This window comes from Panthera leo, chromosome E2 (assembly GCF_018350215.1).
Source record: "Panthera leo isolate Ple1 chromosome E2, P.leo_Ple1_pat1.1, whole genome shotgun sequence".
Classification (NCBI taxonomy): domain Eukaryota; kingdom Metazoa; phylum Chordata; class Mammalia; order Carnivora; family Felidae; genus Panthera; species Panthera leo.
The window spans coordinates 15195912-15221967 of record NC_056693.1 but is presented as its reverse complement, the minus strand read 5'-3'; the positions used below and the strand labels follow the sequence as shown (position 1 = coordinate 15221967).

Sequence of the window (26056 nt, the reverse complement as noted above, 5' to 3'; positions counted from 1 at the left end):
CTGAGATCTTGACCTGAACTGAGATCAAGAGTTGGAGGCTTGGGGCACCTGGGTGGCTCGGTTGGTTGAGTGTTCAACTTCGGCTCAGGTCATGATCTCAGAGTCCTTGAGTTCAAGCCCAGCGTCAGGCACAGCTCAGAGCCTGGAGCCTGCTTCTGATTCTGTGTCTCCCTCTCTCTGCTCCTCCCCTGCTCATGCTATGTCTCTGTTTCTCAAAAATAAGCAAGCATTAAAAAAATAATAAAATAATCTTAATAAATAAATAAACTTGTAAAAAGATATATAAGAATCTCTGCTTCAGTGGGTGGTTTTAAGGATTGAAAGAATGGTTAGCCCAGTGACTAACACATAGTAAGGATTCAAAAAAATGTTAACTATTGATTTCTTCTTTTTTTAGCGATTTTTATTTTTATTTTTTAACATTTATTTATTTTTGAGAGACAGAGCAAGAGTGGGGGAGGGGGAGAGAGAGAGGAGACACAGAATCCGAAGCAGGCTCCAGGCCCCGCGCTGTCAGCACAGACCCCAACACAGGACTTGAACCCATGAACGGTGAGATCATGACCTGAGCCGAAGTCAGACACTCAACCGACTTGAGCCACCCAGGCGCCCCATTAAGATTTTATTTTTAAGTCATGTCTACACCCAACATGGGGTTCAAACTCATGACCTCGAGATCAAGAGTCACACTCTATGGAATGACCCCACCAGGCGACCCAGCTCTTGATTTCTTCTTTGACACATGGGTCATCTGGAAGGGTGTTTTTATTTAATGTTTATTATTTTTGTGAGATAGAGAGTGAGCAGGGAGGAGCAGAGAGAGAGGGGGACAGAGGATCCAAATAGGGCTCTGTGCTGACAACAGAGAGCCTGATGTGGGGGCTCAAACTCATGAACTGTGAGGTCATGACTCGAGCTGAAGTCGGACGCTCGACCAACTGAGCCACCCAGGCGCCCCTAGAAGGGTGTTTAATTTCTACATACTTGGAGATTTCCTAAATTTCTCTTTATGGTTGGCTTCCAACATAATTCCATTAAGGTCAGAGAACATACTTTCTATGATTTCAATTTGCATACATTTATTACGACTTATGGCCTTATTTTATGGTCTTCTCTGGAGAATTTCCAAGCGTGCTTGAAAATAGTGTGTGTGTGTGTCCTGCTTTTGGTAAGCGGAGTGTTAGCTGTTAGGTAAAGTGATTGATAGTGTCTATGTAGTCTCAATCCTTACTAATTTCTGTCTGGTTGTTCTATCAGTTGCTAAAAGAGGGTTACTACAACTTAATAGCTGTTCAATAGTCTATTTGTCATGCATTTTGAGATCTCTTGTAAATATACGTTTTTACTTGATATGTATACATATATATATATATGATATATTTACTATACATGTACGTGTGTGTGTGTGTGTGTGTGTGTGTGTATCTGATGGATTGTCCCTTTTATCACTACAAAATGTCCCTCTTTGTCTCTAGTACAATTTCTTTTACATCTATTGTGTCTGAGAGTAATTCTGTCCTTCTTACTCTCTCATGGTTACTCTTGGCATGATATATCTTTTCTCTTCCATTTATATTCAACTTACTGGTGTCTTAGATCTAAAGTGTGTCTTTTCTTTTAATCTTTTTTAATGTTTATTTATTTTTGAGAGAGAGAGAGAGAGAATGTAATTGGGGAGGAGCAGAGAGAGAGGGAGACACAGAATCCGAAGCAGGCTCCAGGCTCTGAACTGTCAGCACAGAGCCCAATGTGGGGCTTGAACTCACAAACTGAGAGATCATGACCTGAGCTGAAGTCAGTCGCCCAACCGACTGAGCCACCCAGGCTCCCCCAAAGTGTGTCTTTTATAAACAGCGTATACTTGGATCTTGCTTTCTTTTTTTTATTATTAAAAAAAAATTTTTTTTAACATGTATTCATTTTTTTTTGAAAGGCAGAGAGAGACAGAGTGCAAATGGGTGAGGGGCAGAGAGAGAGGGAGACACAGAAACAGAAGCAGGCTTCTGTTAGCCCGTAACTCAGCACCATAAAATTTGTATGATCTTACACGGTTTCTGAAGTTAGGATCCAGGAGTGGCCTACTTAGGTGGTGTGGCTCTGATCTTCCATGGAGTTACATTCAAACATATGTGGAGTTGCAATCATCTGAAAGAAGCTTTCCAAACTATGGCTGTGGCCAAACTCACCCATTGCCTGATTGAGTATGGCTCACAGGCTAAGAATAGGTTTTACATTTTTAAATAGGTGAAAACATAAAAGAAAGGATATTTCAAAACACTAAAACACTAAACATTATATGGAATTCAAGTCTCAGTACCCATAACTCAAGGGTTTTTTTTTTTTTTGTAATGTTTTATTTATCTTTGAGAGAGAGAGTATGAACAGGGGAGGGGCAGAGAGAGAGGGACACAGAGGATCTGAAGCGGGTTCTGCACTGACAGCAGTGAGCCTGATGAGGGACTTGAACTCACGAACCATGAGATCATGACCTGAGCTGAAGTCGGAGTCTCAATTGACTGAGCCACCCAGACGCCCCCGTGACTCAAGTTTTATGGGAACACAGCCAGGCTTCTGCATGTCCGCATTGCCTAATGGCTGCTTTTTCGATTCGTTAGTGCAATCTCTGCCCTTTGATAGGAGTATTTATTTCATTTACACTTGGTGTAATTATTGATACAACTGGCTTTACGGCTGCCTTTTTTGCTCTCTGTTTTTACTCTCTGTTAATCTGTCACTACCTTCTTTTGTGTTAAACAATTCTTAGTGGACCGTTTAAATTCCTCTATTGGTTTTTTTTAGCAGTATTTTTTGAAAACTGGGTTTTGAGTGGTCACTCTAGTGATTACAATGTACCTCTTTACTTATGACGGTCAACTTCATTTTTCTTTTAAAGATTTTTTTAAGTTTATCTATCTTGAGAGAGAGAAAGAGAGAGAGCATGAGCAGGGAGGAGGCAGAGAGAGGGAGAGAGAGAGAATCCCAAGCTGGCTCCATGTTGACAGCATGGAGCCCCACGCAGGGCTCAGACTCACAAACCGTGAGATCATGACCTGAGCTGAAATCAAGAGTCGGACACTTAATTCACTGAGCCACCCAGGCGCCCCAAAACTGATTTAATTCCAGTAAAATATAGCAGCATTGCTCCGTACATCCCTATTCCCTCCCCTCCTTGTGTGCTATAATTATTATATACGTAACATAGAGATGTGCTATGTACCCTACAACCTAGTATTATCACCTTCACTTTATACAATCCTATTTTAAAAGAAATCAAAAGAACTAAACAGAAAACATATATTTATATCATTAAAAAATATCTATCTACATACTTCTAATTTCTAGGGCGCATTTCTCCCGTGGATTTGAGTTTCTATTTGATGTCAGTTTCAGTGTGAAGGACTTCCTTTAGCATTCCCTAGAGGGCAGCTCTGTTAACAATGAATTGTCGGCTTTCGTTTATCTGGGACTGTCCTTATTTTGCTTTCGGTTTTGAAATACAGTTTTGTTGAAGATAGAAGTATTTGTTGATAGTTTTCTTTTTCTTTTAGCGCCTTGACTGAGTCATGAAACTGCTCAGCTCCTTTCTGATCTTCTCTGATCCCAAAGACCTTGGGTTGGTTTTTTTTTTGGTTTTTTTTTGGCTTTTTTTTTTTCTTAATGCTTATTTATTTTTGAGAGAGAGAGGGAGAGCAGGGGAGGGGCAGAGAGAGAGGGAGGTGGAGGATCCGAAGCTGGCTCTGCGCTGTCAGCACAGAGTCTGATGCAAGGCTCGAACTCATGAACTGTGAGATCATGACGTGGGCCAAAACCAAGGTCAGATGCATAACCGATTGAGCCACCCAGGCGCCCCTGACCTTCATTGTTTCTACAAAAGGGTAGCTATTAATTGTACTGCTGTTAACGCTGTACAAGACGAGCTGTTCTTCACTTCCTGCTTTCAAGGTTTTCTCTGTCTTTTATGTTTTTTACAGCAGTTTGACAATAATGGGTCTAGGTGTGGATCTCTTTGTATTTATCCTATTTGCAAGTCATTAAACTTCTTGGATCTATAGATTAATGGCTTTTGTGAACTTTGGCAAGTCTGTAGCCATATTTCTTCAAACATGCTGCAGCAGCGATAGAAAACCAAACATGACCTCTCCAGCTCTTCCATCCCTCTTGCTGAGCCCCTCCAGGCTCTGCTACTGATTTGTTCCTCCGCTGCCATCCCTGGGACATGCCAACCTGGGTAGTGGCTGCCCTAAACATCCAACTTCATAATCTCTTAGTTGGTTAGTTAGAGCCCCACATGGGGCTCCCTGCTGTCAGCGAGGAGCCCGCTTTGGATCCTCTATTCCCCCCCCCCAACCCCCCGCTCTGCCCCTTCCCCCTCTCTAAAAAAATTTTTTCTAATTAAATCTCTCCAGATGATTGCAATGTACAGCCACATTTGAGAACTAGATTAGGGGAATAAATGAGACAATAAACAGAATGAATGAATGAACGAACAAATGAATAGACACGGAGAAATGCCTGAATAAATGGATATGTGAACAAGTAAGTGAGGAAATGACAAAGGAATGAATGAATGGGTGAATGAAAGTGTAAACAAATGAACAAATGATTAAATCCATGCAAGGGTGCGGTGGTAAGAGGATGATTGGCTGGATGGTAGATGGTTAGTGGACAGATGGAGAGAGGAAATGGTAAATGAACAGACAAATAGTTGGAAATGAATAGAAGAATATATCATAAAGATATGGATGGATGACATGATAGGTAGAGAATGAAGAAATCGATGCCTAGTCAGAGGGATCAATGGCGCATGGAGAGATGGATAGATGGATGGATGGATGGATGTGATGGAAGGCAGAGAATTGCACGGACAATTGGAGGGATGAACAGATGAATGAGTGAATGCAAGTTGGATGTAAGGATGGCTGAATGGACAGACAGATGGATGAGTGAATAAACAAATGGTTAGATGTTTGAATGGATGGATGGTCAGATGGCTGAGTGAAGGGTTGGATGATGAATGGATGTACAAACGGCTGGATAGGTGGAGAGTTAGGTGATGGTGAGTGGACGAATGGTTGGATGTTTATTTATTTGTTTTTTTGTGTTTTAGATTTTCAAAAAAAATTTTTAAGTAATCTCTGGGGTGCCTGGGTGGTTCGGTCAGTTGAGCGTCCAACTCTTGATTTCCTCTTGGGTCACGATGCGAGGATTGTGGGAGCCCTGTGTCAGGCTCCACACTGAGCATGGAATCTGCTTGGGAGTCTCTCTCTCTCTCTCTCTCTCTCTCTCTCTCTCTTTCTCTCCCTCTGCTCTCCCCCCACCACCCCACAACTCTTTCTCTCTCTCTCTCAAAGTAAATAAATAAAAGTTCTAAAAAGAATTTCTTTTAATTAAAAAAAAAAAGTAATCTCTACATCCAGTGTGGGGCTCGAACTCACAACCTCGAGGTCAAGAGTTACTGCCCCACCGACGGAGCCAGCCAGGCGTCCTCGACTGTGTATTTAGGTGGATAGATGAACATATGCTTGGATGGATGTTTGGAGAGATTTATGGATGTGGCGATGGATGAATGGACAGGTGGATACATGGACGGATGGAAAAATGGGTTGTATAGTGACTAAGAGTGTAGCCAGACCACCTTGATTTGAATCCTCATTCTGCCATTTATGTGCCGTGTGACCTTGGGCAATTTGCTTTACTTAAAAATTTTTTTTAATGTTTATTTAACTTTTTTTTTTTTTTTTTTGAGAGAAAGAGAGAAACAGACCGTGAGCAGGGGAGGGGCAGAGAGAGAGAGAGAGAGACACAGAATCGAAAGCAGGCTCCAGGCTCTGAGCTCTCAGCCTGGCTGACGGAGCCACGCAGGCGCCCCTGCTTTATTTTAATTTGCCTGTTTCCTCATCTTTTCCAGAAGTACGATAATAATAGTTCCTATCTCCTGGTGTTTTTGTGAGGAGCAAATGAGTTGATACACTTCAAGCCCAAGATCTGTGTCTGGAATATTCCTAGATTTATTGTGATGGGAAGATCGATGGACAGGTGATGAGGTGGCTGAATGGACAGTGTATGATCGAACCAAGGAAGGAAGGAACAGCGATACGGACGTTACGGACACGCATGAGACACCCTCAGACATTTTATTAAGGGCTTAGAAGAGAGTCCTGTGGGCTCTTTCTCTCTGTGTCCCCAAGAGTTATGGCTCTGGGAGTAGATCAGATCTGGATGTAGGACAAGTTGATATCACCCTGGATCTCTAGGACGTCCACGTTCTGGAAGGCCGAGAAGCGATGGGAATAGTCGAAGAGGTGCTGGCCGTTGGCGTAAACCTTGAAGCGATCTATGCCACAGCGAATGGACAGCTGCAGGGAGAGGGCAGGCTTGAGGCTAGGGCCAGGACACAGGCTCTGGAGGGAAGGGGGCGAAAGAGACCCCCGACTCACATCAAAGAATTTCCCAGGACCAAATGGGTTGTAGGAGATCTTCTTCTCCTCGGATCCCCATGAACCATTCAGGTAGCTGTTCCGGACCACGGTATCCTCAGTCAGACGGGAGTTAATGTGCAGAGCCATGTCCCCCGTGGACCCCACGATGAAGTTGATCGCAAAGCTGAAGGCAGAGAGGGAAGGAGGTGGGAGTCACACGGGGGCCAGTGCCTGGTTCTCCGAGGGAGGAGGGGGCCGGGGCCCAGACTCCTGGGTCTGAAGGAGGAAGCGGGCTGAGGATCCCCGCTTCAGTGCAGACTGGGTACCTCTTGCCTGTAGGGGGTATAAAGCCCTTGACTATGATGGTTCTTCGGGCTGTAAGCCCCCCTTGCAAGATCCTTCTGAATGGCACGGGCTGTGGGAGGAGAACATGGGGTCCTGTCACCTCTCAGGTCACCAGAAGCCAGAGGCAGGGACAAATTTTCAGAGATGGGTGCCCACTCCTAGGAAATGTCCCCAACTCCCATCCCCTCCCCACTCTGGCCACCAACCCCACCCTCTCCCCACCTCCCGCCCCAACACCCTCTGCCCACTCTATTTCCCACCCTCTCAGAGCCCCCCTGCCCACCATCGGCTCCGGCTTCCCCACAAACTGCCCACCACAGAGCCCTAAACGCCCACGGGACACGTTACCGGGTTGAAGATTGGGGGTCCCTCCATGGTCTGTGAGGTGAGGAAGGAGAGGTGTTATTCTAGAATATTTGACAAATATTTATGGCACACCAACTATATGCAGGTGTATCTCTGGGTGCTGGATTAGTACAACTGGGGGGGCCCACCTCCTTGACCCCCCTCGCACTTCTCACCACCCCTCCCCCCCACCCCAAGTGGCCACCCAATTCTCCCACTTACAGGCAGGTTACTTGGCAGTTGCTGGGTGTGTCCAGGACCCTATACAGATGAATGGAAGGCAGAAATGGTGAGGGGGGCTGGGGGTCCTTCAGCTGCCCCAAGACCTCCTCAGGCCACCAAGCCCCCACCACAAGAATTCCATCACCCATCGACAGGTACTTACTGGGTTTGCCGGCGTGCCCATGGGTGTCTGTGGACACAAAGGCAATGTGTGTAGGAAGGCAGGCAATGAGGGAGACCCTAAACTAGGGCCTGGGGGTGGGGGGTGTCAAGGATGCCTGCCCAGGGCAGCCCCACGACCGCGGTCCAAGAGAACTCTGGGGTCAAAGAGTGGCACCCAGGTGGCTCATTAATGGAGAGGAAATTGCCACGTTTAGGGATCTTCGGGACACAGTGACCCTCCACCCCTTTAGGGTGAGCCTGGTGCATTCTACTCTTGCACCCTCCCTGGTCCTGCTCCCTCCTGTCTCTGTTCCTCAGTTCCCCCATCTGTAAAATGGGTCCGATGATCATCAGAGCACTTTCCCCGAGGAGGTGGGGGACGGGGGCGTACAGGCTGGGGAGTAGAGAGCCCTCAGCCGAAGGACATGGCTGGCGTCTAGAGTCCAAGTGCTGCTATGGGTGTTTTGGTGCCTGTCTGTTCACTGTGGACGTGGGAATGGGGTTTCTAGGTCATCCCGTGTGTCTCCGCTCAGCTTTCGCAGACGCTGCCCAGTCATTTCCAGGGGAGTGTCGGGCCAGTTCCCCAGCCTCGCCCACACTCGGTATTGTGTGCCTTTCCCTTGATAGCTCTTCTCGCCGGGCGGGGGGAGGTAGCTCCTTGTGACTGGAAGTGAGTTTCTCTCCGGTGACTAGCAATGTTGGGTAACTTCTCATGGACTCGCCTACTCTTCCAAGTGGCTTTTGTTCCTCCTTATCTTTGCTCCTTGACTCAGCTGACGGACTTCCTCCTCCTCCCGGAAGCCTTCCCCTCGGACTCCCCAAACCTCCTGTCTCCCACCCCGGCCTTGACCGCCTAGAGCCAACACTGCCTGGGGAAATGTCTTGTCTTCCCAGTGGATTGTCTTAGTTGCCTCTGAGTCTGTGGCTCAGCCAGCGAAGGGCCTGGCACGGAGCAGGTGCTCGGGGACATAAAGGGGTGAGGGAATGAATTAAGGAAGGAAGCAGGCACATAAGTGAGGAGACACCACCCACCTGGCTTGGCGGGGCGTGGCCGCCAATGAAATTGATTGATTGAAGCTCCAGGTCCCCATCCACTTGCAGGTGGGTGACCATCTGCAGGGGCAGCCGGTGCCCAAACTCATAGAAGGGATTTCCATTTACCACCACCTGGAGGGCAGGGGGTGAGGTCAGAGTCAGCCCCCATGACCTTGGGAAAGCAGAAACAGGAAGCAGGGAACAGAGATCTTTTTAACTCGGAGACGCGTCTTGGGGACGACGAGCTGGGATAGCCACAGAGTCAGGAATCTCGGAGTCTGCAGGTCGGAGGTCAAGGCGGGGTCAAGGGGCAGCTCAGAGACCGGTGGCTGGGAGACAATGGAGAATGTAGTCAGGAGAGCGATGGCGAGATAATCAAGTCAGAGTTTTGGTTTCGGCGCCAAAGGAGATGGGCCCGAGTCTAGCTCTGACGCGTTGGCTGTGTGACCTCGGGGAAGTCATTCCACCTCTCTGAGCCTTTGGAGGCTCACCCTGGGATTGATGGGAACATTAAAACCCAGCCAGGCATGTCAAAGGCGTTGTGGAAATCCTGTGTGGAGCCTTGTTATCATATCTCAGCGTCCTTGGTGTCCTCACGGTTCTATTTATGGCGCCAGGCAGGGGGCATGGGGCTGACAGCCAGCTCCGGAGGAGTCTTATTTCTGGACTTAGGTGCTGGTGCCACGGGTGTGTTGTCTTTGTGAAACACCAGCGAGCTCTGTACACATGGCTCGCACTCTTTTGTGCACTTCAGTAACACGTTTTAAAAAATACTTGCGATGCACCCAGGTGGCTCCGTCGGTTAAGCGTCCGACTTCGGCTCAGGTCACGATCTCACGGTTTGTGGGTTCGAGCCCCGCGTCCGACTCTGTGCTGACAGCTCGGAGCCTGGAGCCTGCTTCGGATTCGGTGTCTCTCTCTCTCTCTGCCCCTCCCCCGCTCACCCTCTTTCTCTCTCCCTCTCAAAAATAAACAGGCATAAAAAATTTGTTGTAAATAAAGCTTAATAGAATTAAAAAAATTAAGAAAATTAAAAATACTTGCATAGGGGCACCTGGGTGGCTCAGTCAGTGAAAGCGTCCAGCTTCAGCTCGGGTCATGATCTCATGGTTCGGTTCGTGGGTTCGAGCCCCATCTCTGGCTCCGTGCTGACAGCTCAGAGCCTGCTTCGGATTCTCTGTCTCCCTCTCTCTGGTCCTCCCCCACTGGCACGCGAGCACGTGCTCTCTTTCTCTCTCCCAAAAATCAAATAAACTTAAAAAAATACTTGCATCATAGTAGTCACAGAGTGTGGGCCTTATCCGGAGGCGGAGTCAAAGTGCAGATAAGACTCAGGTCATGATCTCACAGTTCATGGGTTCGAGGCCTGTGTTGGGCTCTGTGCTGACAGTGCGGAGTCTGCTCAGGATTCTCTCTCGCTCCCTCTTTCTCTGCCCCTCCTCTGCTTGAGCCCTTGCCCTCATGCTCCCTCTCTCTCTCAAAACAAACTTTAAAACAACAACACGTGGGGCACCTGGGTGGCTCAGTCGGTTAAGCGTCCGACTTCAGCTCAGGTCATGATCTCAAAGTCCGTGAGTTCGAGCCCTGCGTCGGGCTCTGTGCTGACAGCTCAGAGCCTGGAGCCTGCTTCGGATTCTGTGTCTCCCCCTCTCTCTGGCCCTCCCCCGTTCATGCTCTGCCTCTCTCTGTCTCAAAAATAAACATTAAAAAAAATTTTTTTTAAATAAATAAAAAATAAAACAACAACACACCTTAAGGTATTTATGAGGTCACCGGACGGCTGACAGGATGTGAGGACCCCAGGAAGAATTGTCAGTGCTTGAGGTATGGTAACGGCCTTCTGACTATGTTCTTAAGCACTGAAATATTTATGAACGAAATTATATCTGGGATTTGCTTTTAAATCAGATGAGAGGGAAGCGTCAGGGAAGGATGCAAACACAGGGGCCTGGAGCTCACGACCACTGGAGCTGGCCAAGGGGACCAGCGGGTCACTGCACCCGCGCCTCCTCTTGTGTGTGTTCAGAATTCTCCAGAAGAAAGAGCAAGAATACGCATTTTGCAAGAATGCAGAGGAACAAAGCGATCTACGTTAAACATGACAAGGCTGCCCACAGTAGAGGAATAGGAATGAGGAACGTGAGAAAAAAAAAAAAATTGTTTAAGAGAAAAAATGTTTAATAGGCAGGAAAGAAGGAAAAGAAAAAAGTGAGGTGGGAAGGGGGAGGGGAGAGGGAGGAGGGGAGGAGGAGGGGGAGAAGGGGGAGAAGTAGGAGAAGGGGAGGAGGGGGGAGCAGGGGGAGGCACAGCTGGAAGAGAGGAAGAGAGGGAGGAAGGAAGGTGGAGAGGGAGGGAGAGGGAGGCAGCAGGGAGGAGGAAGGGGGGTTAGGGAGGAGGGAGGCCCCGCCCCCAAGCTCAGACCTTGTAGTGCTCGGCCTGGACCATGAACACCAGCTCAAAGGCGGTGCCCTTGCGGAAAGGCATGCTCCTTTTCTTCTCCTCGCTGCCCCATTTGCCGCCTTGCATGGAGTTGAAGACCACCTTGTCCCAGCCATCGAAGCGGGGATTGAAGTGGAAGGCGATATCTGACCCCGCGTGCTGCCCCGCCACGAAGTTCACGGAGAACCTGGTGGGACAGGAAGGGCTGTTCCCCGGCCCCACCTGCCTGCTCACCGGGCCCTCCTCCTGGAAGCCCGCTCAGACCTACCGGGTTCTCACTTCCCTGACAGGGCTGGAGGGGGGTTGGGGAACGACAAAACGGGACAGCACACTTGGGCACTGCTGACCCGAGAGAGGGGGGCGGGGGTAGTGCCCTGGAGTCCAGGAGGACTGCCGTGCTTATTCCCTTCCCTTAACCAGACCACCGCCCCCCCAGCCCCTGCCAACTTTAAATAAGACTACAGCTGGGACTCCTGCATTTCCAAGGGCCGGGCATTGTCCTAGGAACCTCTCTGCTCCCTCCCTGACCTGGAGGCCTTTCCCCACCAGCAGCCAGGGGGGACCTAGGAACCCACATGACCCACCCCTTCCCTCAGGCCAGCATCCCTGAAGTTATTCCAACTGGGCACACACACCCCCACCTCAGGGCCTTTGCAAGGGCTGTTCTTTCTATCCGCCTATACTCCCAGGCTCCCTCTCTCCTCTTCTGTGGGTCTTTGAAGGGTTCCCACCCCGCTACCCTATTTAAAGGGACAATGCCACAGGGTCCCTCCCCCCCACATCCATTCCCCAACTCCTTTCCCAGTTTGTCTGCTTAGCACTTATCACCACTTTGATTTTTGATTTTGATTACAGATTTGATTTTTGTCTTTCACCTCTCCGCTCTACTAGGATGTCAGCTCCTTGTGGGCAGAGATCTTGGCCCTGTCGACTGCTCTGTCCCCAGTGCCTAGGCACACAGTGGGCCCAAAATGACCAAAAAACCAACGAGCGAGAAACAACAATGCCTTCAGCTCGCTTCCATCTTTATCACCATTTTAAGGCCCTAAAAAAATGTTAAGACTTATTTTAGTGCTTACTTTCCAGTTTTACACATTGAACCCTCAAGACAATCCCGTTTTACAGCCGGGAATCTAAAGCACAGAGAGGCATGGTGCCTTTCCCCGGTCACACGGTTGGCCAGTCACAGAGCTGGCCAGGCCGAGCTCAGAGCCTGTGATCTGAATTCATGCTATCACGCCCATCAATTCCAGTCCAACATCCCAGCTCCCGGGCTGGGCTGCCTCTCTCCGTGAGCCTCCCTGATGCCTCCCAGCCCCCAGGCTCCCTGCTCCTGGTCACCAAGTCCTGGACGGCCCAGGGGCTAGGGCTGATCTTTGGCCATCGGGTGCAGGGGCACAGAGCTCCCCTTTCCAAGCAGGAAGGAAGAAGGTCTTCTGCATTAGGGCGGAAGCCCCTGTTTGTAGCCCCTCCTAGCCTAGCCTGGCTGGAGGGGAGTGCCTTACCTCTTCATGTGCTCGCTAGCCACTCCTTGGATGTAAACAGACATTCCGATGCAGAGACCACCCGGGATGGGCTTGTTGTAGGGCAGAGTCTGTGGAAGGGGCCTGGTGAGGCTTTACCCCTCATCGAGAAGCCCCCCCGCACTCTCATTGGGACACTAGGGGTGAAGGGTCCGCGGGAAGGTGAAGAGAGCCGAGCGTCAGTGTGGATATGAAGAGCCAGGGCGTCAGGATGGGAGTAAATCAAGCCCCAGGGTCAGTATCGGGTAAATCAGAGTCAAGGTTGGGGGCGGGGGCACCTCTGAGGAATCAGGATGAGAGGAAATTGGTGTGTGAGGTTCAGGGTGAAACTAAGCCGGGGCCTGCGGTTGGGGCCTGGGCCGCTATCTCACCGGGTTGTAGGTGGGCTGGTAGCCGGGTGCAGGGACATAGGCCATCTTGAGAGGCAGGGCTGGTGGCTCGTCGTCGTCCGGTGAGAAGAGGTGCAGGAGTGGGGAATGGTGGCAGATGGCAGGAGGGGGGTGGCTCTTATACCCGAGGATAAGGGAGTGGCTGGCGGGGCAGGGTCCACAGGGCCCCTCTTCCGGGGCATTCCCGGCTCCCATCTTTTTCTAGGGCACCCCCTTGTGTCCCTTTTCTTACTAGCCTCACTGGTAACCAGTCAGAACCCAGTTCATCTATCTGGGTCAGGTCAGGAGGACTCAGGTCAGAGCCCCCTCCTTCAGGCCCTTCCGCAAAGAGGAAGTGTAGTGAACTTCAGCCCCGCCAGGGCCTTATCAGAGCCCATAAAAGCCTGCCCAGACCTTTGTTAGCAGAGGGAGGGTGAGTCCAGGAGGGTTGGGCAGGGCAAGGCTGCAGGCGCGACCTGTGACAGATGGGCAATGGGAGTGGGTGAAAGCAGGGAGGAGCTGGATGCCCTGGACACTCTTAGGAACTGCGGAAGGCATTTGCATGCCCACTGCATGCCGGACCCGTGCACACTGGACTGTATAGTTTTTAATTAAATAAATAATTAATTAAAAAATTTCTTAGCATTTCCTCATTTTTGGCAGACAGGGCACGAGCAGGAGGAGGGGCGCAGAGAAAGGGAGACACAGATCCCAAGCAGGCTCCGGGCTGTCAGCACAGAGCCGGACGCGGGGCTCGAACTCACAAAACACGAGAGCTGAAGTCGGCTGCCCGACCGAATGAGCCACCCGGGTGCCCTGGACTGCACAGATCACGACTTCTGGAGCCAGGGGTGCTGGGTTCAGATCTTGCCTTGGCCACTTCCTGGCTGTTTGGTCTTGCATTAGTTTGGCCTGAACCTCAATTTCCCGATTTGCCCAACTGTAAAAGGGGGATTATTAGTAGTATCGACCTCATAGAAGCCTTGAAAGGAGTCACTCAGGGAATAAATGCTCAGAACAGGACTTGGCATATAGAAGGCATTAAATTAATCCTTGGCCTCTTGCATTCGTTCTAAACGTAAACCCAGGAGGTTGGGCTTATCTACGGACATGAAAACCTGAAGCTTAAAGAAGTGAGGCTGTTGGCCCGAGACTGGGTAGCAGCAGAACTCTAGCCAGACTCCAGCGTCGCATCCCATTAGGCTATGCAGTGAGTGGGTGCCAGGCAGGGTGAAGGGTGCTCTGGAGCCTGGAGCAGGCAGGGAGACCAGCCGCAGCCCTTAGGCCCGCAGAAGGCACTGACTTTTGCTTGCCCCGCCCCTGCCAGACTTTCTATTGGCCCTGGGCTGCCCACTGCCAGCTCTGAATGGGCATCGCCTGCGTGGCTCCCATTCCCATTGGCCGAATCTCTGTCCCCAACATTCAGCACCGCTGTAGGCGCATCTTGGCTCCTTGCTGCCTCTCCTCTCTTTGCAATAAAGACACCGGGTTCCTTAAGTAGCTTTATTGTTTGGGTGAAGATAAGGCCCTGGGCATGAGGAAATCAGTGTCCCAGCTATAAATTGGGAGATCAGGCATGAAGGCACGGAGGCGACGATCCTCACTAATCCTCCTTCTCTGTGGATGAGGAAACTGGCATGAGGTGGGACAAGGGGCAAGGCCTGGCCCGTGGGGGCTCTCAGAGCTTGGAGAAGTTCACGCTCTTCAGGTCCTTCTTCTCCAATGCAGCCTGGACAGACTTAACGATGTCCTGGGTTTGCAGCATGCTCATGTTCCAGGTGGCCTGGATGAAGAGGGTGGAGCATAATGGCAAGGGCAGGGAATGGAGTTGGGCCAATGAAAAACAGGGAAGAGACAGCGCACCAATCGGAGGGCAAGGCCTGCAGAGGTCTGCTTGCAGGGGCCCTGATTGGTCGCTCTGGGACTGGAGAGGGGCTGTGATTGGCTGGACGGAGAGCCTTACCATGTAGTTGAGACTCTCGGCCACGGAATGGTTGCGGGAATAGATCAGGTTGACTTTGGTGCTCTGCACTGCCACAGGGCTCTTGGTGGAAATCTCTTCCGCCAGGGTGAAGGCTGCCTCAAGCATGTCCTCCTTGTTTGGGAACACCCGGCTGCGGACGAAGGGAATCCGTAATGGGGTGTGGGGGGTTCTGGGAAGGTTCCCACGGATGAAGAATTGGCCAACCACAGTGGAAAGCGGAAAACCGCCCAGTGAGAGAGACCAATCAGAGCAGGGCACTGGACCCCAGAATAAAGAGTTGACCACCCAGAGAGTGGAATCTGTGAAGATACACGGGGACCCAAAGAGCCCTGCCCAGGTTGCGCCGGAGCCTTCAACCAGCCCAGGCCTCGGCCCCTACCTGACCAGACCACTGCCCAGGGCCTCATCAGCCATCATCTTGCGGGAAGTGAAGGCCAGCTCGTTGACCAGGCTGCAAGAAAGCGGGGAAAGCCTATCACGGGACGGCCCTCATCCTGGGCCCGGGAGATGCCCGGGGTCCCCTCCCTCGGCTGCTCCGCTCACCTCTGGTTTCCGATGACTTTGGGCAGTCGCTGCAGCGTTCCCACATCAGCTGCCAAACCTATGTCCACCTCCTGGGGCGGGCCATCGTATTAGAGCTTGGTTTGTGCCCGATACTGCCCCCCACCGTGTAACCTCAGTGCCAGTGAAATTCCGTATTTACTGTAGAGGCACATTCCATACCCACCTCAGAGACTGCCCCCCCCCCCAACACCCCATTTCATTGCCATCCACATGCTTTTACTCAGGTAACTTCTTTCAGCCTAGAATACAGCCCACTTCCCAATTCCTCTGCCCTCCCAACTTCTTAGGGTCGGCCACGTCTATCTCCAGAGGGAAGCCCTCAAACTCTGCCCATCTGACCCCCTTCCTGCCTCTACGGGTTCCATCCTGTCTACGTCCTCTCCAGGACTGATCCCAGCAGCAACCCCAGCCGCATCTCCACCCCCGTACCTTTACTCACTCCTAACCCCACGTAGACTGCATGGCCTCCCCTTGACTTCCTTCATGGCCAAAAGTGTTACTTTTTAAGGTGCAGTTCTGCTTGACTCTTCCGTGAAGCCCTCCGGGCTCACTCCAAGCCCTCCCTTCTCCCCCACCCCGCTCCCTTAGCCTCCCCTGTCACTGCTCTGCCCCCACCCAGCCACTCGCTGCCCAGCTCTATGCAGGATCCGAGGACACAGAAGCTCGGGGAGGACGGCTCACCTTCACCTGGAAGAAAGTATCCTGGGCACAGTACCGGATGTCACACGCAGTGACGAGGTCCACGCCTGCGAGGTGGAGGCCAGGGGCATTAAGCAACCACAGGAACCAACCCCTCCTCCCAGGTGGTGGGGTCGCACCCCTGGACCGAGTTGAGCTAGCAACTGATCTGAGGCTGGCGGTCAGTGGCCGAGGCGGAAGGGCGGCAGCCCATAGGCGCCCGGCCAGCGTGGGTGCCCGGATGCGTGGCGGGTGTCTGCGTACTCACCCGCACCAATACAGGCCCCGTGGATGGCGGCGATCACCGGTTTAGGGCACTGCAAGGGAACGGAAGCGGGTGGTGGTCAGGGCTGGTCTGGAAGAGGTGGACGGGGCTGGGGGTGGTGCCCTGCCTGCCCCTGCACCTTCTCGATGACATTGAAGCTCTCTTGGTATCTGCTGATGAGGTTACGGAGCTGCCAGCTGATGCGGGCCACATCATCTCCTTGGGGCTGGAGGATATCCGAAGCCATGTCCGTGAGGTCGATGCCTGGTGGGGAGGCACGAGGAGGCTCACGTAGTACCCCCCCTCCCCCCCAGGCACCCTCCCTCCCCATCCACTGCCCCAACTAGCGGTCAGAACTCAGACTTGGCAGATTTGAACCCCCACACCACCGCCAGTGTTTCGAGAAAGCCGCTCACACAGGGCTTTGCCAGGGATCGCATATGGGGTGTGAAATACATAAATGCTGACATTGATAGGGCCGTTACTCACTTTATCCTCACAACGACCCTATGAGGTGGCTATTACCATCGCCAGTTTTACTGGGAGTAAACTGAGGCACCGGACATTAAAGTCACTTGCCCAAGGTCACACTGGCTCGTGAGTAACGGCACTGGAATTGTAAGCCCGGGACCATGCACTGGCTCCAGAGGTCATGCTTGTCACCATTATGCCAGATGGCACAGGAGACAGGCTTTTGGCAGGAGTCGGTGGTGGGAGTGGTCCCTCAGAGAGAAGACTCGAGAGAGAGCGAGTTTCCGTGGCTCCAACTGCAAGATGATCCAAAGTCTAACCTTTGCTCCACTAATCCTTCTCCATGACCTCTACTCTGGCTAAAACACTTTCTCCTGGGCTCCCTGTTCCCTGCCCCGACCATTTCCCACACACAGCCAAGAGAACTTGTGAGCATGTCAGGGGGCCTTTTCTTCCCTCCCACCCCACTTACTTAGAAGAAAATACAAGGTATGTGCCGGGACCTTACCAGCCCTCCTGAACACTGTCCCTAGCCCGTTCCTTTGGGCACAGAGGCCTCCAACCGTTCCAGGGCCGCCTGGGTGGCTCCGTCGGTGAAGCATCTGACTCTTGGTTTCAGCTCAGGGCACGATCTCGTGTGGCTCGTTGGGTTCGAGCCCCGTGTCAGGCTCCACACTGACTGTGCAGAGCCTGCTTGGGATTCTCTCTCTCCCTCTCTCTGTCCCTTCTCTGCTATCTCTCTAAATAAATAGATACACTTAAAAAAAAAAGAAGAAGAAGAAGACTGACCCCGTCATTCTGTCCAGGCCACGGCCCGAAAGTCATCTCCTCAGAGAAGCCCACCTCAGCCACGCGGGCTAAACAGCAGCCCCGTCATCCTCTATCTCATTTTCTCTGTCTCATCTCCTACACTGCCCTCTTGTTACCACAGAATTACGTGCTTATTTCGACGGCCCATCTCCTTTTCCAGGACGTGAGCTCTATGAGTGGAGGAGTTTTGTCTTTTTGCCCACTCCCGCATCCCCAGTGCCTAAACTGAGCCCAGGGCACAGGAGGTGTTCAGTAAGCGAACAGTATAGGCAACAGTCCCTGCCCTCACTGAGCTGCCCCTCAGTGGGGGGGAAGACAAACGAATAAGAAAATACAGGGGCGCCTGGGTGGCTCAGTCGGTTGGGCGTCCAACTTCGGCTCAGGTCATGATCTCACGGTTGGTGAGTTCGAGCCCCGCGTCGGACTCTGTGCTGACAGCTCAGAGCCTGGAGCCTGCTTCAGATTCTGTGTCTCCCCCTCTCTCTGCCCCTCCCCTGCTCATGCTCAGTTTCTCTCTATCTCTCAATAATGAATAAACATTAAAAAAAATTTAAAAAAAGAAAAGAAAATACACTTTGTCGGGTGGTGACAGTGCTGAAAGAAAATTACAGCAGGGAAGTGGAATGGAATGTGTGTGTGTGTGTGTGTGTGTGTGCAGTGAGGGCTGTTGCAGTATTAAATGGGGTGGTCATGGACCCTCTCATTGACAAAGTGACTTTTGAGTGAAGATCTGAGGAAGGAGAGGGAGGGAGCTATGGGGCTAGCTGGGATCAGAGAGTTCCAAATGTCAGGAAGGGCCAGCGCAAAGGTCCTGTGGTAGGAATGCCCCTGGGCTGTATGAGGAGCACGGGGCGGTCAGCATCGCTGCAGTGTAGTGAGTGAAGGGGAAAGTGGGAAGAGTCAAGGTTGGAGAGCTTTAGGGGGCAGAGGGTATGGGGCCTCACCGGCCAGGGGGCAAACTCTGGCTTTTTCTCTGAGGGAGGCCTTGCCAGGAGATGATTCTGAGCAGAATCATCCTTCACTTTTTTCTTCCTGGGGTTCATCCTTCTCGTCCCTTTGCCTCTGAACGATGCTATCTGACAAACCAGGAAAACCATTCCCACATCTGGCTACATCCCCAATCTTCTGGGGCTTCACTGCCTCCACAGCTGGTTGAAAGAAGTGAGACCTGAGAATTTGGGGCTGAGGGGTAGGGCTAACTTGGTGCACGTTAAATACGAGGAAGACAGGATCGCGCCCCCGCCCCCAGCCTTGGCCAGGCCACTTCCTCCTCTGGGCCTTGGGTTTCTCCTGCACAAAATGGGGGTAACACCCTCCTGAGAGCTGATGGAGAGATGGCAACAATTAAAGGCGAGAGACAGCCCCAGAGGCCCTTCACACCCCACTAATGGCATCACAGTTACCATTTCGGCACCTGCTGGCTTCTGCGCCCACGTCTGTGAAGCCTGGGCGGCTCCGCAGAACCCATGCTGACTCCCAGAGCAAGCCCAGCTTGGCACTTGGGACACCTCCTTTCAGTGGCTTTTCTGGCTTCCCTGCACCACCGGGACGCGCACGCCCTGGCTTTTCCAACCCCTCGCAGTAAAGGACCGCAGACCACGGGATCAGGTGTCCCCCTCTAAGGTACGAACTACTCGGAGTGCCTGGGTGGCTCCGTCGGTGAAGCGTCCGACTTTGGCTCAGATCACGATCTTGAGTTTCGTGACATCGGGCCCCTTCGTCAGCTCCGCGCTCTCTCTCTCTCTCTCCCTTTCTCTCTGCCCCTCGCTCCCTCGAGCTCTTAAAAATATACATAATTATATACATAATACATATAATATATGTACGGACCTGTATATGCGTATATACATATATTACATATGCGTATATACATATATTACGTATGCGTAATATGGTACGGACCTGCCCACCTATGACAACTGCACGCGTGGTGTGGGTGGACAAGATATAAACCACTGCCCGACAGCATGGGGCAGATTCTGGAGGACGGAGGACGTCATCACTTAATTTCTTTCTTTCTTTTTTTTTTTTTTTAATTTTTTTTTTTTAGCATTTATTTATTTTTGAGACAGAGAGAGACAGAGGATGAGCAGGAGAGGGTCAGAGAGAGAGGGAGACACAGAATCGGAAACAGGCTCCAGGCTCTGAGCTGTCAGCACAGAGCCCGACGCGGGGCTCGAACTCATGGCCCGTGAGATCATGACCTGAGCCGAAGTCGGACGCCCAACTGAGTGAGCCACCCAGGCGCCCCTCTTTTCTTTTTTTTTTTAATTTTTTTTTTTTTTAACGTTTATTTATTTTTGAGACAGAGAGAGACAGAGCACGAACGGGGAAGGGGCAGAGAGAGAGGGAGACACAGAATCGGAAACAGGCTCCAGGCTCTGAGCAGTCAGCACAGAGCCCGACGCGGGGCTCGAACTCACATACCGCGAGATCGTGACCTGAGCCGAAGTCGGACGCTTAACCGACTGAGCCACGCAGGCGCCCCACCTTTTCTTTTTTTTTTAAAGCAGGCTTCACACCCAGCGCAGAGCCCAACGCAGGGCTTGAACTCATGACCCTGAGTTCAAGAGCAAGAGTCAGGATGCTCAACCGACGGAGCCACCCAGGCGCCCTAGGAAGTTATCACTTAAAAGAAGGGACTGGCACCAAGTGAGGTGGGGGTTGTTAAAGTTTCTAGACTGAGGCGAGGTTGCAAGTGGTGCTTGAAGAACCAGAAAACAGAGTCCAGGGTGACCGTAGCTGCTGGAAAGTGTGGGGGGAAATTCCAGAAAAGAAGAGAGAGCCAGAGAGGGGAGCCCCAAATTCTGTGGATAAACTCTGCCCGAATCTCTTCCTGATCCATGAACCATGCATGCAGCCCAGCAAGAGATTTAAAAACTGATTCCAACTCGGCCGCTAACACAGGAACCTCCACCCTCTCTGCCGGGTCCAGGATAGCATCCAAGTTCCCACGTCCTTCCATAGTCCAATATCCAGGGTGCAATCCAAACTTATTCCAAATGCAAACAAAAAGAAGGATGAGACCCAGTTGTTCAAGAGAAAAGACGATGAACAGGGATTGACCCCAAAGTCACCCAGATGTTGGAATCGGGAAACAGGCACCTGGGTGGCTCAGCCAAGTGCCAACTCTTGATTTTGGCTCAGCTCACGATCTCACGGTCTATGAGATCGGGAACCCGCATCGGGCTCTGTGCTGACAACGCGGGGCCTACTTGGGTTTCTCTCTCTCCCCCTCTCTCTCTGCCCCTCCCCTGTTCGTTCTCTCTCTCTTTTTTGCTCTTGCTTTCTCAAAATAAATGGGTAAGCTTTAAAGAGTTTTAAAACAGTGGTTATAACTATGATCAACAGTGCAAAGAAAAACGACAAATAACGAGATACGCAACTTCAGTAGAGAAATGGCAAAATATAAAAAAGAACCAAATGGAAATTTGAGAACCGAAAACTACAGTATCTGAAATTTAAAAAAAAAAGATCACTGGATGGGCTTCACAAGCAGAACAGCGATGACAAAGCAGTCAGTGAATGTGGTCAGTGGAAATTATCCCGTCTGAAGAACAGTCCTGTGGCACAATAAAACTCCGAATAGACATGTAATTGGAAATCAGTTCGTGTGTGTTAAATAATTATATGAAAGCATCTTATTATAATACACTTTAGTGACATGAAAAAAAAACAACAACTGAGAGGTTAAGGGCCTTGGTCAAGATCAGACTTCAAAGCCCATCATCCTGTCCATATTCTGTTGGACTAACTTTGAGATTTGAATGCTTTAAATTAAAGAGAAAAAAAAAGATAAAAGTGGAAGTTAGAAGCTGGTTAAAACCTTAATTAAGAAGCATTGTTTGGGGCACCTGAGTGGCTAAGTCAGTTAAGCATCCGACTTCGGCTCAGGTCATGATCTCACGGGTCATGGGTTCAAGCCCTGTGTTGAGCTCTGTGCGGACAGCTTGGAGCCTGTTTTGGATTGTGTCTCCCTCTCTCTCTGCCCTTCCCCCAGTTGCGTTCTGTGTGTGTCTCTCTCAAAAATAAATAAACATTAAAAAAAAAAAACAAAAACAAAAAACATTGTTCCATTGCCAGGAGCAGTGGCAGGGGTGGGGGTGGAGGGCACCCGGTACCTGAAGTGAACAGTTTTCCTGCACCAGAGATCACCACAGCCCGGCAGTCAGGGTCTTGGGCTATCTTGCTGAAGCACTCTACCATCTCTCTGTGGAGGGGCAAGGAGGGAAGGGCTGCGTATCCCCTGCCCTCAGGTCACCCGACCCCCACGCCCCACCCCTGCCCACTCCCTCAGCCCCTGCCTCCTCCGGCAGGCAGGCCTCCCTCGGTGATCTGCAGGCCCTACCTCCAGCAGGCCCTGTTGATGGCATTTCTCTTCTCAGGCCGGTTGAGCTGCACGTGGAGAATGTGTTTCTGAGCAGCGGTCACTCGAAGGGACTCATAGCTGTGGTCTGGCGCTTCTTTGGGGGCCTCTTCTTGTGCTTTGGAGCTCATGGGGCGAAGGCTAAGGCTGAGACCCTGAGGAGTGGGAGCCATCAGGCCTGGGGAGAAAAAGGAAAGAAGAGCCTTTGATGACCCCAGATTGGGGTCACAGAGCCATCAAGGGCAGAGGGCACACATTACTTCTCAGTGATGTCAGATTGGGGAACACAGGCCCCTAAGAAACCTCGGGGCAGGGGCGCCTGGGTGGCTCAGTCGGCTAAGCCTTGGGCTCTTGGTTTTGGCTCAGGTCATGATCTCACTATTCGTGAGTTTGAGCCCCAAACTGGGCTCTGCGCTCACAGCGCAGAGCCTGCTTAAGATTCTTTCTCTCCTTGCCGCCCCCCACCCACCCCCCCCCGCGCTGTGCCACCTCACCCCCACTCGCTCTCTGTCTCTCTCAAAATAAATAAACTTAAAAAACAAAAACAAGGGGCGCCTGGGTGGCTCAGTCGGTTAAGCGTCCCACTTCAGCTCAGGTCACGATCTCACGGTCCGTGAGTTCGAGCCCGGCGTCGGGCTCTGGGCTGATGGCTCAGAGCCTGGAGCCTGCTTCCGATTCTGTGTCTCCATCTCTCTGACCCTCCCCCGTTCATGTTCTGTCTCTCTCTGTCTCAAAAATAAATACACATTAAAAAACAAAAACAAAAACAAAAACAACTTGAAGATTAGGAGTGCACTTGTCAGTGGCCCCAGTGCCTGCACTACTTCGGACCCTTTAGCATGGGAAGGAGGGACCCCAGACTGGGAATACCAAGCTGTCCGTCACCCTATTGTAAGACACAGCCTGCAGAATTAGGGAGCTCTTTGGCTGGAAGCACGTGCACCCCTGTGTTGAAAGCGCTCAGACCGTGACCCGGGACAGGCTTCCCCACCCTACGGTGGCTACGACAGCACGACAGAGCTAGGGACTCCCAGAGGCCGAGGTGACTCACGCCGTATCAGCAGATCTGGGAACCTGAGAGAGGCCGCCATCTCTGCCACCTCCGCCACTGAGTTGTAGTCGGGAGTGACCAGACAGAAGGAAGTCAAGGGGGCGGGCGCGAGGCCACCATGTTTGGCGAGGGCATTGATGCCGCAGCCTGACTGGCGGTGACGCCAGTATTTCCGCCATCTTTACTAAGGGCAACCGGAAATAGTTTTCTGAGTTCGCCTATTAGTTTAGAAATGAGACCTTTGCCCCAGTAGGAACCTGGCCTGTTGCTGCCGGATAATTCATCAGGGGACTGTTTTATAATGATGGAAAAGTTGGAAACAGCTGAAATGTTCAAGGACGTAATGGCAGAATAACTGCAGCGCTGCAACTTTGTAATCATGCCCTTGTACTATGTTAACTGAAAAGAAAAAAATTATCTAGTACTGAGTATAACCCACATAAGGGAATGAAAAGATAGACAACAGACGAGCCAACAATGGGCTGCCTGTGTAATCTGTTTGAGCTCTCACACCAACAACAGGTCGCACCATTTTTCACTGTATGCAAAGGAAACCGGAGCTTGGGGAAGGAAAGTCGCTGCTAGTTCAAGGTTATCTGGGCTTTAGGAGTAAAGAGGGGATTAATGTGGCTTTGAAGTTCATGTTCTTAAAATAATTTCTTTAAAAATAAAACCGGGGAGTCTAGGTACCTCAACTGGTTGAGCAGCCGAATTTGGTTCAGGTCATGATCTCCCGGTTTGTGAGTTTGAGCCCAGCGTTGTGCTCTGTGCTGGCAGCTTGGGAGCCTGGACCCTGCTTCGGATTCTGTGTCTCCCTTTCTCTCTGCCCCTTCCCCGCTCATACTCTGTATCTCTCTCTCTCTCTCAAAAATAAACATTAAAAAGAAATAAAAAAGTTTATGGCTGCAAGGAGACTGTAGTTTCTCCTTTCCAGATGCTGTCTGCAACACCCTGGTGAAGCAATTTATCCCATATATGCCATGTGACTTCAGATGTTAACCTGTTTTAAAACCTCACGGTTGGGCAGGGGGGGGCAGGTGCCTCGGCAGCTCAGTCAGTTAAGTATCTGACTTCAGCTCAGATCATGATCTCATGGTTCGTGAGTTCAAGTCTTCAAGCCCTGCATCAGGTGAGCATGAGCCCTGCTTCAAGTAAACACAAGCTCTGCTTTGAGTGAGCCCTGCTTCTCTTTCTCTTTCTCTGCCCCTCACTCGTGCCCTCTTTCTCTCTCAAAAACAAAACAAAAACTTCACAGTAAATCCCTGGGGCTCCTGGGTGGTTCAAGTCAGTTAAGCATCCAACTTGGAGCCCAACGTGGGGCTTGAATTCACAAACCACGAGATCATGACCTGAGCCGAAGCCAGCTGCTCAACCTACTGAGCCACCCTGGTGCCCCTCAGACTTTGGATCTTGGCACAGGATCCAAGGGATCGAGCCCGATGCTGATAGCATGGAGCCTGCTTGGGATTCTCTCTCCCTCATCCCTTGTCCCTCCCCCCACCCCAGCTCTTGTGGTCTCAAAAGAAACTTAAAAAACAAAATCACAGAAAACTCCAACTGGTTTTTCCTAAAATATTTTTTACTCTGAGAAAGAGAGAGCGCGCGCGTGTGCGCGCACACGTGCCAGGAAGGGGTAAAGAGGAAGAGAGAATCCCAAGCAGGCCTGGTGCTGTCAGGGCAGAGCCCAAAATGGGACTCGATCCCACAAACTGGGAGATCATGACCTGAACTGAAATCGAGAGTTGGACACTTAACCAAATGAACCACCCAAGTGCCCCAGCTAAGACTTTATTATTTTAATGTTTATTCATTTATGAGAGACAGAGAGACAGAATGTGAACGGGGGAGGGACAGAGAGGGAGACGCAGAATCCGAAGCAGCCTCCAGGCTCTAAAAGCTGTCAGCACAGAGCCTGATGCGGGACTCCAACTCATGCACTGCTAGATCATGACCTGAGCTGAAGCCGGACGCTTAACTGACTGAGCCACCCAGGCACCCCGCTAAGATTTTATTTTTAAATAATCTCTACACCAAATGGGGGCCTCAAACTTACAAACCTAAGACTGGGTCACGTGCTCTTCCAAGTGGCCAGCCCACCGCCCGTGGGTTCCTTTTCAAGCGCACGTGCCAGACAAGGCACAATTAACTGTGCTTTTCACTTGTTCTTCTGGGAAGACTTCCCTCCAGCGGGAGTCAAGGTCCTTCAAGTAGGCTCCTCCCACCCTACCGCCTGCCAGGCCCCACCCCCCACACAGGTTCCTCTACAAGGATTGGGAGAGCACCCATCACACTGCAATGCTTACAGGAGCTAAAGATTAGATTTCACCTTCAGAATCAGGTAATTTAGGGCCCGTCCCCAGGAGATACTGCGCAAGGGGTAAAGGAGGAAGCTGTGAGGTATGACACACAACACTGTTCAGCATGGGGCATTTTGTTAAAAGAAACCCTCAGGGCGCCTGGGCAGCTCAGTCCATGAAGAGTCTGACTTGGGCTCAGGTCATGATCTGGCTCGAGTTGGGAGCCCAGAATTGGGCTCTGTGCTGTTACCAGAGACCGCTTCTGATCCTCTGCCCCATCTCTGCCCCTCCCCAACTCCTGCTCTGAAAATAAACAAAACCCCCCATCCAGATAGAACTTTTAAGGGGAAAAATAAATCACCAAAAATTGTTAAAGGGATTGGGGACACTTTCACCTTCATCTGAGGTCTTAATTTCCAACCTTATAAAAACACGTGGTGACTCGGCAGGATTAAGGCTTGTAGTTTGCTCTCTCAACGTTTTAAATTTCAGCAACATTTATTTTTAAAGTGACTCTCCTAACTAGATTGGGCTGGGCAGCAGGGCCCATTAAGACCACCTCCGGCCCTCCCAGAGTTTCCTCAACAGACCCGCCTCCTCCCAGCAGCCTCCTGGGGCTGTGGGCCTGGACCCCCAAGCTTCTCTCTGGGGCAGCAGAGGACCAGGTGGGAGGGATGCGGACACACCCTCAAATGCCAGTAAGCACGCAGTG

The 26056-nt window shown here is 51.2% G+C and overlaps 2 protein-coding genes across 2 annotated transcripts; both read right to left on the bottom strand.

The window, feature by feature from the left end:
* Positions 1–6150: 6150 nt before the first annotated feature.
* LGALS4 (galectin 4) lies at positions 6151–13074 on the bottom strand. Its single transcript, XM_042920373.1, has 9 exons — positions 12862–13074; positions 12473–12561; positions 10950–11154; positions 8526–8660; positions 7332–7370; positions 7113–7142; positions 6746–6834; positions 6438–6603; positions 6151–6356 (listed from the first exon to the last, which is right to left on the bottom strand). The coding sequence occupies exons 1-9, from the start codon at positions 13072–13074 to the stop codon at positions 6210–6212; spliced, it is 1113 nt and encodes a 370-aa protein (XP_042776307.1). The 3' UTR covers positions 6151–6209.
* A 1272-nt stretch (positions 13075–14346) lies between these two features.
* Positions 14347–23155, bottom strand: ECH1 (enoyl-CoA hydratase 1). The gene is made up of 10 exons (XM_042920191.1): positions 23048–23155; positions 21979–22174; positions 21752–21840; positions 16489–16613; positions 16353–16401; positions 16088–16152; positions 15386–15456; positions 15222–15293; positions 14822–14972; positions 14347–14641 (listed from the first exon to the last, which is right to left on the bottom strand). Exons 1-10 carry the CDS (start codon positions 23085–23087, stop codon positions 14537–14539), a joined length of 963 nt encoding a protein of 320 aa, XP_042776125.1. The 5' UTR covers positions 23088–23155; the 3' UTR covers positions 14347–14536.
* Positions 23156–26056: the final 2901 nt, after the last annotated feature.

Coding starts and splice junctions, on each gene's coding strand:
- ECH1 (XM_042920191.1), bottom strand. CDS start 23,087: ATGGCGGCCTCTCTCAGGTTCCCAGATCTGCTGATACGGC. Junction 21,841..21,978: donor ATCAACAGGGCCTGCTGGAG/GTAGGGCCTGCA, acceptor GCCCCTCCACAG/AGAGATGGTAGAGTGCTTCA. Junction 15,457..16,087: donor ATACTTTCTTCCAGGTGAAG/GTGAGCCGTCCT, acceptor GGCCCGCCCCAG/GAGGTGGACATAGGTTTGGC.
- LGALS4 (XM_042920373.1), bottom strand. CDS start 13,074: ATGGGAGCCGGGAATGCCCCGGAAGAGGGGCCCTGTGGACCCTGCCCC. Junction 12,562..12,861: donor ACCAGCCCACCTACAACCCG/GTGAGATAGCGG, acceptor CCCCTTCCACAG/ACTCTGCCCTACAACAAGCC. Junction 6,357..6,437: donor GTCCTGGGAAATTCTTTGAT/GTGAGTCGGGGG, acceptor CTCTCCCTGCAG/CTGTCCATTCGCTGTGGCAT.